We start from the raw sequence: 13249 nt of genomic DNA, 5'->3' as shown, positions 1-13249 counted from the left end.
TGGGCAAAAATATACAGTAGTTTGATCTTGCAGAAATATATAGCTTGCCGAAGAAGGATCTATGAATACTCCTAATCTAATGCTGAGTAAAAAGGATACAAAGCAGGATCACAGTTCAGCTGCACATCATAGCTCACATGTAATTCTGTTTTGCCACACACAAAGCCCAGATTTGTATATTTTTTCTGAACTATGTGCATTTGACAAACATACTTAGTATCAGTACTTCAGAACCAAAAGATAGATACACTGAATTTAACATTCTCTCTTGTCTTGAAGTAAAACATAGACAACTGCAATTATTTGATTTTGAGCAAGGCTACAATTATTGATAAACATCTGATTCGAAATGAAGCTTAGTAATTGGTTCGATTGAAAGCAAAAAAGGGTATTATTGGACTTTATCATCCAAAGAGTATTATATTCAGATAATGTTTGAGGTTTGAGTTCATAGTATCTTCTTTTTTTTTCTTTGTCAAAATCGCACGGTATGATATTGTCAATGTTGTGGGGAGGTATAGTTCGGTTGGTAGAGTGGCCGTGCCAGCAACATGAGGGTTAAAGGTCCGATTCCCGCTTCCGCCATCCTAGTCACTGCCGTTGTGTCCTTGGGCAAGACACTTTACCCACCTGCTCCCAGTGCCACCCACACTGGTTTGAATGTAAATTAGATTTTGGGGTTTCACTATGTAAAGTCACGAGAGAAAAGCGCTGAATAAAAATAATTCACTTCACTTCAAAGTATTTAAAGCCAAAAACCGATACAATATTTTTGTGAAAAAAAAAAAAAGACTTAGTAATAAATAAGCCATTGTGTTTAAAATGAACTGTCACAAATATTTAGAAATACACACTTGATGTAATTGAAAACAAACAAAATGCTCAAATGTTTTAATTGTATTTGCTATCGTGTTTTTCGGACCATAGGGTGAACGGGATTATAAAACCAATTAAAGGGGTATTAATGTAATTGTTTTTTCAATTTAAAACAACTTCCTTGTGGTCTACATAACATGTAATCGTGTTTCTTTTGTCAAAATGTTGCATAAACTATGTTTTACAGATCATCTTTATGTCGCTTTCTGACACACTCTTCAGGACGCGCCGTTTTGTGGGACGTCTTGTTTACGTGGCTCCACTTTGACAGCATCTTCTCCCGGTTATCTTCGTCGCACCGGTAGTTTTTAGTGCTTCTAAAGCAAGTTTACTGACAGATATAAGTTAAAACTGTATGCTACTTTGTATTAGAAATGGCAACAGCGGGGAATGAATGCCTCACAACAAGAGGATAGAGAAAAATGAGATAATTGACTACGTATGGCATGCAAATTTTCTGAATTTATGCAGATCCAAAATACACATCAGCAGGTACCAATAGGTAAAAAACAAATAGTTTTTGCTTAATATTGCGAAACAAAATGTCAAATATGTTTCCTAATAGGTGCCACTTTCGGGTCCTCATAAATACACCATAATAACACCTGTATGTTGAAGCACAGTACGTCTGACTAATGTTCCATTGCAGCTTCGTAGCTCACTAAAGTCGTACTAAAATATTTTGACGGATTTTTGATTTTCAATGTTTTATATTCTCAATGAAACATGCAAATTTTGGTGTTGCTTGCTTATCAGTGGCCTTGTGGTTAGAGTGTCTGGCCTGAGATTGGTAGGTCGTCTGAGGGATCGAATGTCACGGTCATTCAATGTTGGTTTCCGGCCATGCCGCTTACGTGGAGTGATTTCTCCAGATTCTCTGAAGCTTTTGATGATATTATGGACCGTAGATGTTGAAATCCCTAAATTTCTTGCAATTACACTTTGAGAAACGTTGTTCTTCAACTGTTTGACTATTTGCTCACGCAGTTGTGGACAAAGGGGTGTACCTCGCCCCATCCTTTCTTGTGAAAGACTGAACATTTTTTAGGAAGCTGTTTTTATACCCAATCATGGCACCCACCTTTTACCAATTAGCCTACACACCTGTGGGATGTTCCAAATAAGTGTTTGATGAGCATTCCTCAACTTTATCAGTATTTATTGCCACCTTTCCCAACTTCTTTGTCATGTGTTGCTGGCATCGAATTCTAAAGTTAATGATTATTTGAAAAAAAAAAAAACCTTTATCAGTTTGAACATCAAATATGTTGTCTTTGTAGCAAATTCTACTGAATATGGGTTGAAAATGATTTGCAAATCAATGTATTCCGTTTATATTTACATCTAACACACTTTCACAAATTATATGGAAACGGGCTTTGTATATATATATCACTTTTCATGCACAGGCAAGCGGCAAACACAAAAAAAAATACAAAAAGAAGAGGAGAAGAAAACACACACACACACACACACACACACACACACACACACACACACACACAGACAGCACTATTGAAAAAAACAAAGCAAAACCAAAACATGGCATGGCACTGTGGATTTGAGGATAAATGCTACCTTTGAGTCATCCCACACAGGAGAATAATTAAAATAAGGTAATTAAAAACAAGTATAAAACATATGATAAAATATACATATAAATAATACATTGGTAATGTATTATTAACATAATATTGAGAGAATGATAGGAACATTAATGATTAAAATAGAAAAAAAAAATACAAACCTTAAAAGCGATGATCAGTAAAAGGCCTGATTAAAAAGGTGTGTCTTAAGCCTTTTTAAAACAATGTCAACACTATTTGCAGTCCTGAGGCAGGCTGTTCCACAGGTGAGGGCCATAGTGGCTAAATGCTGCCTCACCTCTCTCTCAAGGAATTGTGAAATAAAATCATATTTTCAGGAGATCAACACTCTACTGAAGCCCAGAACACTCTACACATGTCCCCAGTTTTAGTTTAGAGAAAAGGAAAGATTGGCCTGGCCCACTCGGATTCCTCTTTATGTTTGTGAACTTTATAATGTATACATTTAGAGTGATGGGATAATAAAACACTCTAGAAGTCTAGAATGAAAGAGTATATAAGAGAATTGACAGAGTGTGTGTGCGGTCAGTGCTGAATGATGAGCAGAGACAGAGTTTGGAGTGTCTTCTTTAGCTTGCTTTTCATGGTTATGTACTCACTGTCCACTGTGTCCAGGAACTTGGAAAATGTTTTTGTGCCATTTGCCATTTGAAGCCTGCTATCATGCTAATTAGCTGCCTGAAATCGAGTGACTCCACTGTAGAAATAGCCTGCATCTCTTCTAGCACATACGCTGCAATGGCTCTATCAATGTTGTCCTGTCTAACAGTCCCTGCATTAAAATCCTTAAGTGGAGGTGAAGTGGCATCGGAGTCTGTGTCTCACATTTAACTAAAATGTTCTTTTCTTTGTGCTAGACAAAAGTAGTGAGAATATCTCCATGTTAAGAAACTCAGCTTCGGCTACGCCATGATGTCTTGTTAGTAAATACAGACACACACACAGCGCGTTTCTTCTCTTCTTTGTGACACAGGAAGAATAAGAAGGATGACACCGCAGGTTTCCAATAAAACACTCAGATCTTCTCAGTTTCTGGCCGATACTATATAAAAAATAACATACAATAACACAGTAACGCATCATGTAGTAACGGTAACTGAGTTACTGAATATAAAAAATAACGCGTTAGACTACTAGTTACCGCCGAAAATAACGGAGTTACAGTAATGCATTACGAATGAAGCCAGGCTTCCTCATTTTGCTGGATGGTCACAGACTCCTATGGACATGTTTGTGACATTGTCTGTGTGAAAGGGAGAAGTGTGCCAACACAGAGCTGTGGACCGCTGCCAAGCAGATTAGTGTTGTACCATTTACTCCAAGGCCTAAAAACACATAGTGTAGCCTTGCAGATAGACATTCACTTTATGCACACATCTAGACAACATGCGGCACATGTTTACACCTAACATGTCAACCTTCCCGTTTTATTTAGACATTCTGGGAGCCCTGAACTGTGTCTTTGTTTTAATTTGTACTCGGTAACGGAAGCCCTTAGTAGGCAGCCTTAAAACAAGGATTCATTGTGTTCTCTATGTATGGTAGTGCAATGGTTAGCTCAGTGGTTAGTGGCCTGAACCTGGGTTCAAATTCCAGCATGTGCACTTTTTTTTTTATTGTTACTATTGATTTAATTGTGGTTTGTCTGTGAAAATCAAATCCCTTGTTTTTTCAGTGCTTTTTATAAAAATGTCAAATTTTTTAAAATCATTTTTAATGTAACATTCAAAAATTAGCTGATTATGATAACTGAGCAGTCCATTTGTTATATCTTGTTCTTCTGTTACATTTCTGAGAGTCATTTGCAAGTATTATAAAGTCGACTTTGCATTCAGTTGCAATTCCAAGACTTTGGATGGCAATAGTCTATAGGCTACAACATGTTGTCTCGCTAGGAAGTAGCATGAAGCAGAATATGTCAGTCTAGTCTTATATTGCGCCCTACAAAGTTTGTTTGTACTGTAAGCATTGTAGTTATTACACAGTTCCTGTTTGATTGTAAATGGGTTATACTCTTATAGCGCTTTTCTACCTTCAAGGTACTCAAAACGCTTTGACACTATTTCCACATTCACCAATTCACACTCACATTCACACACTGATCGTGGGAGCTGCCATGCAAATCTCTAACCACGAACCATCAGGAGCAAGGGCGAAGTGTCTTGTTCAAGGACACAATGGATGTGACAACTTTGGTAGACGGTGGGGATTGAACCAGGGACCCTCAGGTTGATGGCACGGCCACTCTCCCAACTGCGCCACAACGTCCCCAATAGTCGTATTGGGGAAGGCGTTGTAGTTGTAGTTATTATTACCACATTCAATAGTATATAAAAAGGGTAATGCTAATCAGTAACATGTCTATTGCAAAGCCAATGTAAATTTGCATTAAGCACTAAGCACCCACTAAATTTTACAAGAAACATATGTTTTTTCCAAATATTAGCCGTACTGGATTATAAACCACGGACATATATGTTGTGAAATGAGATATACATTGTGTAATGAATTATTTACACATACTTATATTGTTAATTCTTATTTACATACCTTAATTGTTTCCAAAAGGTGTGTGTAACAAGGCAGTAAAACCGCTGATCAAACAAAACAAAGTCATTGTACTGGATCCACTAGCTGTGGAAGCTAGCTCTCCAATCAGCTAAACAGGCTCAATAATTCCACAGTGATGTTTTGGTGAATTTACAAAACTGAAACAATACAAAATGAATGCCATAGTAAGTTAATACACTCAACACATGTTAGCATATTAGCTAATGCTGACCACGCAAGCTTCATTACATTATGATAGCACATACAAATATGCATGAAAACACTCCTACAGACATCAGACATTGGACATTTTAGTAAGGAAGAATTGTTTTAGTTATACTGTAAAACTTACAAACGTTGCTTGGATTAATGAATGAAGAATCCATATGAGTAGAACTCTATGGACGGCTAGAAGACGTCAATTGTTCTTCCGGTTCAAAGCTCATCCTAAACAGAAGGGCAATGCAGCACAACTCTTTAAAAGATGGCGCCATAGCACAAACAATAACACACCTAATCAGTGTGTTTGCTTGTTTTGTTTTGACTTTTTGCAATATGACCGTCAGCGAAGCAAATTCCATAAATTGGTAGCATCGTTTTAAAAGCCGCAGGGTTCAAAGCGTAGAATAAAAGTAGCAGTTTATACTGTAATCCGAAACTTACAGTACTTTTTTTTTTTTTCATTGGGCATACTTGCTTTGTATTCATTGAAAATTGCAACACTACAGAGAGGCAGTTTAGCGGACTCTGCTCCGAGTGCTGCTTGAGTGATTGTTTCCCCGCCAAGTGTTTGGTCTTCAAACAGACGTGACGTCATAATCAACACAAATACTGAAATATGGCACCGTTTGATTTTACATGAATCGACACCCAGTCTTACCCATGGAATTTAGACTGTGCCCTTAAAAGTACTGAATTCGGTCTGCGTCCATAGGTATACATAACCCAAATTTGCGTAAGGAAGTTATCTAAAATATGAGACATTGCGGTCACATGACTGTCAGGCTTTCCCCTAGTTTGTCTATGTTTTAGTTTTTTCCTCTGCATTTTTCTGTTTCCTCTGTGTTTAGTATCTCCTGTCTTTAGTTCCTGTCTAATGCTCTTATTTTGTTAGCTTCCTGTCTTGTTCCCTGAGTGCTGTGTTCCTCCTCAGCTGCGGCTGATTGGCACATGGCCACACCCGTTGCCAATCAGCCCGCTCCTATTTGTACCTGCTTTGTCTTGTGTCAGTTGCTGGATCATTGTATTGTCATTCGGACTTGTATTGTCGTTGCCACATGTCACTCTTGTCGTGCTACCTGTCATGTCGTTTTGTTACAGCTACTACCTGTCATGCTACATTTTGTCCTGGTCGTCGTAGCGGTAAGCTGTTTCTGTTAGCATTAGTTATTTCCAGTTTTTCTGTTTGCTATTCCCTAGCTTCCATGCTGAAGTTCCTTTTTGTTTTCTAGCTTCCAGTGCTAGCTCCCTTAGTTTGTTATTCCGCCCACGTGCGTGCTTTTTGTTTGTTCTTGTTTAGTTTTAATTAATTCATGTTTTCATATTCTATGCCTGCCTCCGTCTCTGCATCTCGTGGTTCAACATCAACTAACTGTGACATTGACCCCAGTCTTGTTGTCAAGTCTAATTTGAATAAACTGCCATACAACCCGCCTGTTTGTGAGAAAATTGTTATGTATTATTTGTTATGCTCGCTGTATCTGTGGTGAATCGGGACACCTGCACAAGTCACACAAAATGTCAGTTACCATCCTCTTCAGAGTTCCCCTCACCCTCATACGTTCCAATTTCGAGTAGTGTGCCACTCTTTTCAAGTTCTAGAAACTCCTCCACAGACAGGAAGTTGTAATCCACCCCTGGCACCTCTCCTCTTCGGGGGGCACGTGTGGTACCTAAAGTCGGGGGGGAAAAATGACAGTTTAGGTGGGTTTCTAGGCTTAAATTAAAAGCAAACGGCTGGAGGTGAAGGCAAATATTTTCTTTGCTGTCAAGAAACAGTCAACTCTACTTGCAACTACTCCAGAGATTAAAATCAGTCAGAGGTTTGTCATCTTTTTGAGATAGAAACAATGTGGAAGCACATGAACTAAACAACCCCTTATTGCAATGATCTGCTCGCATTACCATCAAGCTCCGAGCACCGCGGAAAACTGCAGCCTGCTTTATCAGACAATAAAATAAAGGTCATAGTGACAAGCAAAACCTGATCTTATTGTAAATCCATTTCTTATTGGTGAGTCTTGACATAAATAAAAAAACATATGCTCAATATATGATGTGTCTGTGATGCTCAAAGCTACACTTTCTTTATACTTTTCCATTAGGTATTACCAAAAAAAAAGGGTTTTCGTGTGACCATTGAAAGAATCACACTGAATGATCACGTTGAAAGAAAATCTGCATTATTTCACTAAGGATGCTGTTTCACTTAAAGGCCTACTGAAACCCACTACTACCCACCACGCAGTCTGATAGTTTATATATCAATGATGAAATATTACCATTGCAACACATGCCAAGACGGCCTTTTTAGTTTACAAAATTGCAATTTTAAATTTCCCGGGAGTTTCGTCTTGAAAACGTCGTGTAATGATGACGTGTACGCAAGATGTCACGGGTTTTTAGGAAATATGAGCGCTGCACACACACACAGCTAAAAGTCGTCTGCTTTAACCGCATAATTTGTAGGGAACTCGCATGGCTGCAGTTGTGTGTCCCCGATAATGCAAGAATCCAGGAGAGAGGAGTGAAGGTAAGAGGAATTTAATTCAGAACTCATAAGAAAACAAATAAACATAAAGCAGTCTTGCATAGTAAGTTCACCAAACATAGATTTATCTTCGAGCACCGAGGAGTGCTTGAGTGAAACGTAAATAGGCAGTAGTTTGATTGACAGCAGGTGTGAATCGCTGCCAATAAACGAAAAGAGAAAAACAACAGTGCTCGTGAATAAAACAGGAAATACAACAAAGTAAGAGCACTGAACAGGAAGTAAATACAAAAACACGAAAAACTAACAGAAATAAAGTGACAGATTGTCACATAATTTACACAGTATTTTGGACATCTGTGTTGCTGAATCTTTTGCAATTTGTTCAATTAATATTGGAGGAGTCAAAGTAGAAAGATGGAGTTGGGAAGCTGTAGCCTTTAGCCACACAAACACATGGTGATTCCTTGTTTAAAATTCCTGGAGGTGAAACTTTACTATGGATCAGAGCGCGGTCAAGCGAACATGAATAACCACATAATGTCAACCAGCAGGTTTCGGTGAGAAAATTATGGTAAAAAGTTGCTTCTTACCGGAGATGAGCTTAGCTTGTGCCGTCCATAAAGCTGCCATCGACTTCCCTGACACACTGGCGTCAAGACACCCGTGGAGACACACCTCCGACTATCAGGTACTGTTAAACTCACTAAAACACTAGCAACACAATAGAAAGATAAGGGATTTCTCAGAATTATCCTAGTAAATGTGTCTAAAAACATCTGAATCCGTCCCAATGCAATAGCGTTTTTTTTTAACTTGTTTTTTTATGTTAGTTTTTTTTCTAGTCCGTCGCTATCAATATCCTCAAACACAAATCTTTCATCCTCGCTCAAATTAATCGGGAAATTGTCGTTTTCTCGGTCCGAATAGCAATTTTTGTTGGAGGCTCCCATTAAAATCAATGTGAATATGTGAGGAGCCCCCACACGTGTGACGTCATCGTCTGCGACTTCCGGTAAAGGCAGGGCTTTTTTGTCAGCACCAAAAGTTGCGAACTTTATCGTGGATGTTCTCTACTAAATCCTTTCAGCAAAAATATGGCAATATCGCGAAATGATCAAGTATGACACATAGAATGGACCTGCTATCCCCGTTTGAATAAGAAAATCTCATTTCAGTAGGCCTTTAACTCCAGTTAACAACTGTAATATTTTTTTTGTTTTTACTTTATGGGAGTTATCTGAGACCACACTATGGAGATTGGAACTATAATGCCTTTGACTTGACAACAGTGAGATGCAATGAGATGACAGAAAAGCTGGTGGACTGAATTAACCACCTGTGGTCAGTGCAGATGTGTTGACATGCATATACCCAAATACACACATTATGGCCTGGCACCACTATTGGATAAACAATCACTCAAAGATAGTTACGTAAAAAAAACCCTCCTCTATTTGTTTTCTCCTCAGGATTTGATCAAATTAGATGTTTGTTGGACGTTCAACCCTTCCGTATTCATGTATTTTGTCCTTCCATTAAAAACATTATAATAGTCCTTTGCAGTATTGCCGGCACCCTGAGTGGTACAGCTTTGAGTCCACTCAGCCTCTGCTTAGTTTGCATTTCCGTAACGCTCATCCTAGAGTAGAAGTTAGGCTTTGGAATAAAAGCATGGCAGTAAAACATGAATGGTTGCACACACCACTGTGCAGGTGGCAACAGCTACAGTTACACAAACAACATTTCTTTAATCCGATCCAAACCTTGTTTGATCGGAATCTTAAATCCACTGTTTACATGGACACTAGATACATTGATCCAGTCATGATGTGCCTATACAGTTGCCAAACATGCAATCAGAGTAAACCACCTGTGTGGTCTTTTTTAGGAAATAGAAGAAAACACTACTTTAGCCTTTGTTGTAAATCAACGACATGTTGTCAGCACTTCCTAAGCTTGTTCTAGCTTTTTGACCCACTCATTAAAATGTCCTCTTCTCTGGTGCACTGTCTGTTTATATAATTTTCTCAAAATCAATATTTTCATGAACTTGTTTTTTTTACAACTTAGTGCTTCTAACCTTTTGACTATCAAAGCATCCTGAGTTCTCTTAAAGGTGTCATATTATAATTTTTCTATGTACATTTAAAAACTCTTCCTTGTGGTCTACATGAAATGTATTGGTGGTTCGTTGGTCAAAATTTTGCAAAAATTATGTTTTACGAACCATCTTCAAACAGCATCTGTCTCATTGGGATGCGCTGTTTTGTGGGTGGTCTTATTTACGCGCCTCCACTTTGACAGTATCTTCTCCTCGTCAACAATGTCATAGTTTTTAGTGCTTCCAAAGTGAGTGTACTGACAGATATAAGTAAGAACTGTATGTTACTTTAGTAAGAAAATTGAAGTCATTAGAAAGGAGATTAAGGACAATGCGTCCCAGCTACAACGGGGTTCTATTAACACTGACACGATTGTATATACGGCGGATACTGCCCTCCAAAATAGTTTCTCTCGTTTTGAGGAAATAACATTAGAGGAATTGTTACAACGTGTAAATGGAATAAAACAAACAACATGTTTACTTGACCCTCTTCCTGGGAAACTGATCAAGGAGCTCTTTGTATTATTAGGTCCATCAGTGCTAAATATTATAAACGTATCACTTTCCTCGGGCACTGTTCCCCTAGCATTCAAAAAAGCGGTTATTCATCCTCTTCTTAAAAGACCTAACCTCGATCCTGACCTCATGGTAAACTACCGACCGGTGTCTCACCTTCCCTTTATTTCAAAAATCCTCGAAAAAATTGTTGCGGAGCAGTTAAATGAACACTTAGCGTCTAACAATCTATGTGAAACCTTTCAATCCGGTTTCAGGGCAAATCACTCCACGGAGACAGCCCTCGCAAAAATGACTAATGATCTATTGGTAACGATGGATTCTGATGCGTCATCTATGTTGCTGCTCCTCGATCTTAGCCCTGCTTTCGATACTGTCGATCATAATATTTTATTAGAACGTATCAAAACACAAATTGGTATGTCAGACTTAGCCCTGTCTTGGTTTAACTCTTATCTTACTGATAGGATGCAGTGTGTCTCCCATAACAATGTGACCTCGGACTACGTTAAGGTAACGTGTGGAGTTCCCCAGGGTTCGGTCCTTGGCCCTGCACTCTTCAGCATCTACATGCTGCCGCTAGGTGACATCATACGCAAATACGGTGTTAGCTTTCACTGTTATGCTGATGACACCCAACTCTACATGCCCCTAAAGCTGACCAACATGCCGGATTGTAGTCAGCTGGAGGCGTGTCTTAATGAAATTAAACAATGGATGTCCGCTAACTTTTTGCAACTCAACGCCAAAAAAACGGAAATGCTGATTATCGGTCCTGCTAGACACCGAACTCTATTTAATAATACAACTCTAACATTTGACAACCAAACAATTAAACAAGGTGACAGGGTAAAGAATCTGGGTATTATCTTCGACCCAACTCTCTCCTTTGAGGCACACATTAAAAGCGTTACTAAAACGGCCTTCTTTCATCTCCGCAATATCGCTAAAATTCACTCCATTCTGTCCACTAAAGACGCTGAGATCATTATCCATGCGTTTGTTACGTCTCGCCTCGATTACTGTAACGTATTATTTTCGGGTCTCCCCATGTCTAGCATTAAAAGATTACAGTTGGTACAAAATGCGGCTGCTAGACTTTTGACAAGAACAAGAAAGTTTGATCACATTACGCCTGTACTGGCTCACCTGCACTGGCTTCCTGTGCACTTAAGATGTGACTTTAAGGTTTTACTACTTACGTATAAAATACTACACGGTCTAGCTCCATCCTATCTTGCCGATTGTATTGTACCATATGTCCCGGCAAGAAATCTGCGTTCAAAGGACTCCGGCTTATTAGTGATCCCCAAAGCCCAAAAAAAGTCTGCGGGCTGTAGAGCTTTTTCATTTCGGGCTCCAGTACTCTGGAATGCCCTCCCGGTAACAGTTCGAGATGCTACCTCAGTAGAAGCATTTAAGTCTCACCTTAAAACTTATTTGTATACTCTAGCCTTTAAATAGACTCCCTTTTTAGACCAGTTGATCTGCCGTTTCTTTTCTTTTTCTTCTATGTCCCACTCTCCTTTGTGGAGGGAGTCCGGTCCGATCCGGTGGCCATGTACTGCTCGCCTGTGTATCGGCTGGGGACATCTCTGCGCTGCTGATCAGCCTCCGCTTGGGATGGTTTCCTGCTGGCTCCACTGTGAACGGGACTCTCGCTGCTGTGTTGGATCCGCTTTGGACTGGACTCTCGCGACTGTGTTGGATCCATTATGGATTGATCTTTCACAGTATCATGTTCTCATAGTCATCATCGTCACCGATGTCCCACTGGGTCATTATTGTCACCGATGTCCCACTGGGTGTGAGTTTTCATTGCCCTTATGTGGGCCTACCGAGGATGTCGTAGTGGTTTGTGCAGCCCTTTGAGACACTAGTGATTTAGGGCTATATAAGTAAACATTGATTGATTGATTGATTGACTTTGAAATAGAAATGGCAACAGCAGAGGGTTCATGTGCATGTACAAAGCCTGTTTCCATATGAAATGGGAAATTGTGTTAGATGTAAATATAAACGGAATACAATGATTTGCCAATCATTTTCAACCCATATTCAGTTGAATATGCTACAAAGACAACATATTTGATGTTCAAACTGATAAACATTTTTTTTGTTGCAATTAATCATCAACTTTAGAATTTGATGCCAGCAACACGTGACAAAGAAGTTGGAAAAGGTGGCAATAAATACTGATAAAGTTGAGGAATGCTCATCAAACACTTATATGGAACATCCCACAGGTGTGCAGTCTAATTGGGAACAGTTGGGTGCCATGATTGGGTATAAAAGCAGCTTCCATCAAATGCTAAGTAATTCACAAACAAAGATGGAGTGCGGGTCACCACGTTGTAAGCAAATTGTCGAACAGTTTTAGAACAACATTTCTCAATGAGCTATTGCAAGGAATTTAGGGATTTTACCATCTACGGTCCGTAAAATCATCAAAAAGATCAGAGATTCTGGAGAAATCACTGCACGTAAGCGATGATATTACGGACATTTGATCCCTCAGGCGGTACTGCATCAAAAACCGACATCAGTGTGTAAAGGATATCACCACATGGGCTGAGGAACACTTCATAAAACCACTGTCAGTAACCACAGTTGGTTGCTACATCTGTAAGTGCAAGTTAAAACTCTACTATGCAAAGCCAAACACATTTATCAACAATATCCTGAAACGCTGCCGGCTTGGTTGGGCCCGAGCTCACCTAAGATGGACTGATGCAAAGTGGAAAGGTGTTCTGTGCTCTGACAAGTCCACATTTCAAATTATATTTGGAAACAGAGGACGTGGTGTGCTCCAGAACAAAGAGCAAAATAACCATCCGGATTGTTATAGGCGCAAAGTTCAAAAGCCAGCATCTGTGATGGTAC

At 39.2% G+C, this 13249-nt stretch overlaps 1 protein-coding gene across 16 annotated transcripts in view; it reads right to left on the bottom strand.

The window, feature by feature from the left end:
* Window positions 1–13249, bottom strand: part of LOC133554928 (membrane-associated guanylate kinase, WW and PDZ domain-containing protein 1-like) — a 219752-nt gene that overhangs the window by 69100 nt on the left and 137403 nt on the right. For 14 of the 16 annotated variants that reach the window (XM_061904233.1, XM_061904234.1, XM_061904218.1 and 11 more), the window contains one exon: window positions 6806–6925. The exons of 1 other annotated variant lie outside the window; for it this stretch is intronic. In XM_061904233.1, coding sequence (XP_061760217.1) covers window positions 6806–6925 — 120 coding nt within the window. Of the gene's footprint in view, window positions 1–5385; window positions 5435–6805; window positions 6926–13249 lie in introns of those variants that run through there. One more of the 16 variants, XM_061904230.1, reaches the window with a different exon arrangement.

The sequence above is a fragment of the Nerophis ophidion genome, linkage group LG06 (assembly GCF_033978795.1).
Source record: "Nerophis ophidion isolate RoL-2023_Sa linkage group LG06, RoL_Noph_v1.0, whole genome shotgun sequence".
In the NCBI taxonomy this organism is placed as follows: Eukaryota; Metazoa; Chordata; class Actinopteri; order Syngnathiformes; family Syngnathidae; genus Nerophis; species Nerophis ophidion.
Note: the sequence above shows the minus strand (reverse complement) of the source record. Positions and strands in the feature narration are given on the sequence as shown.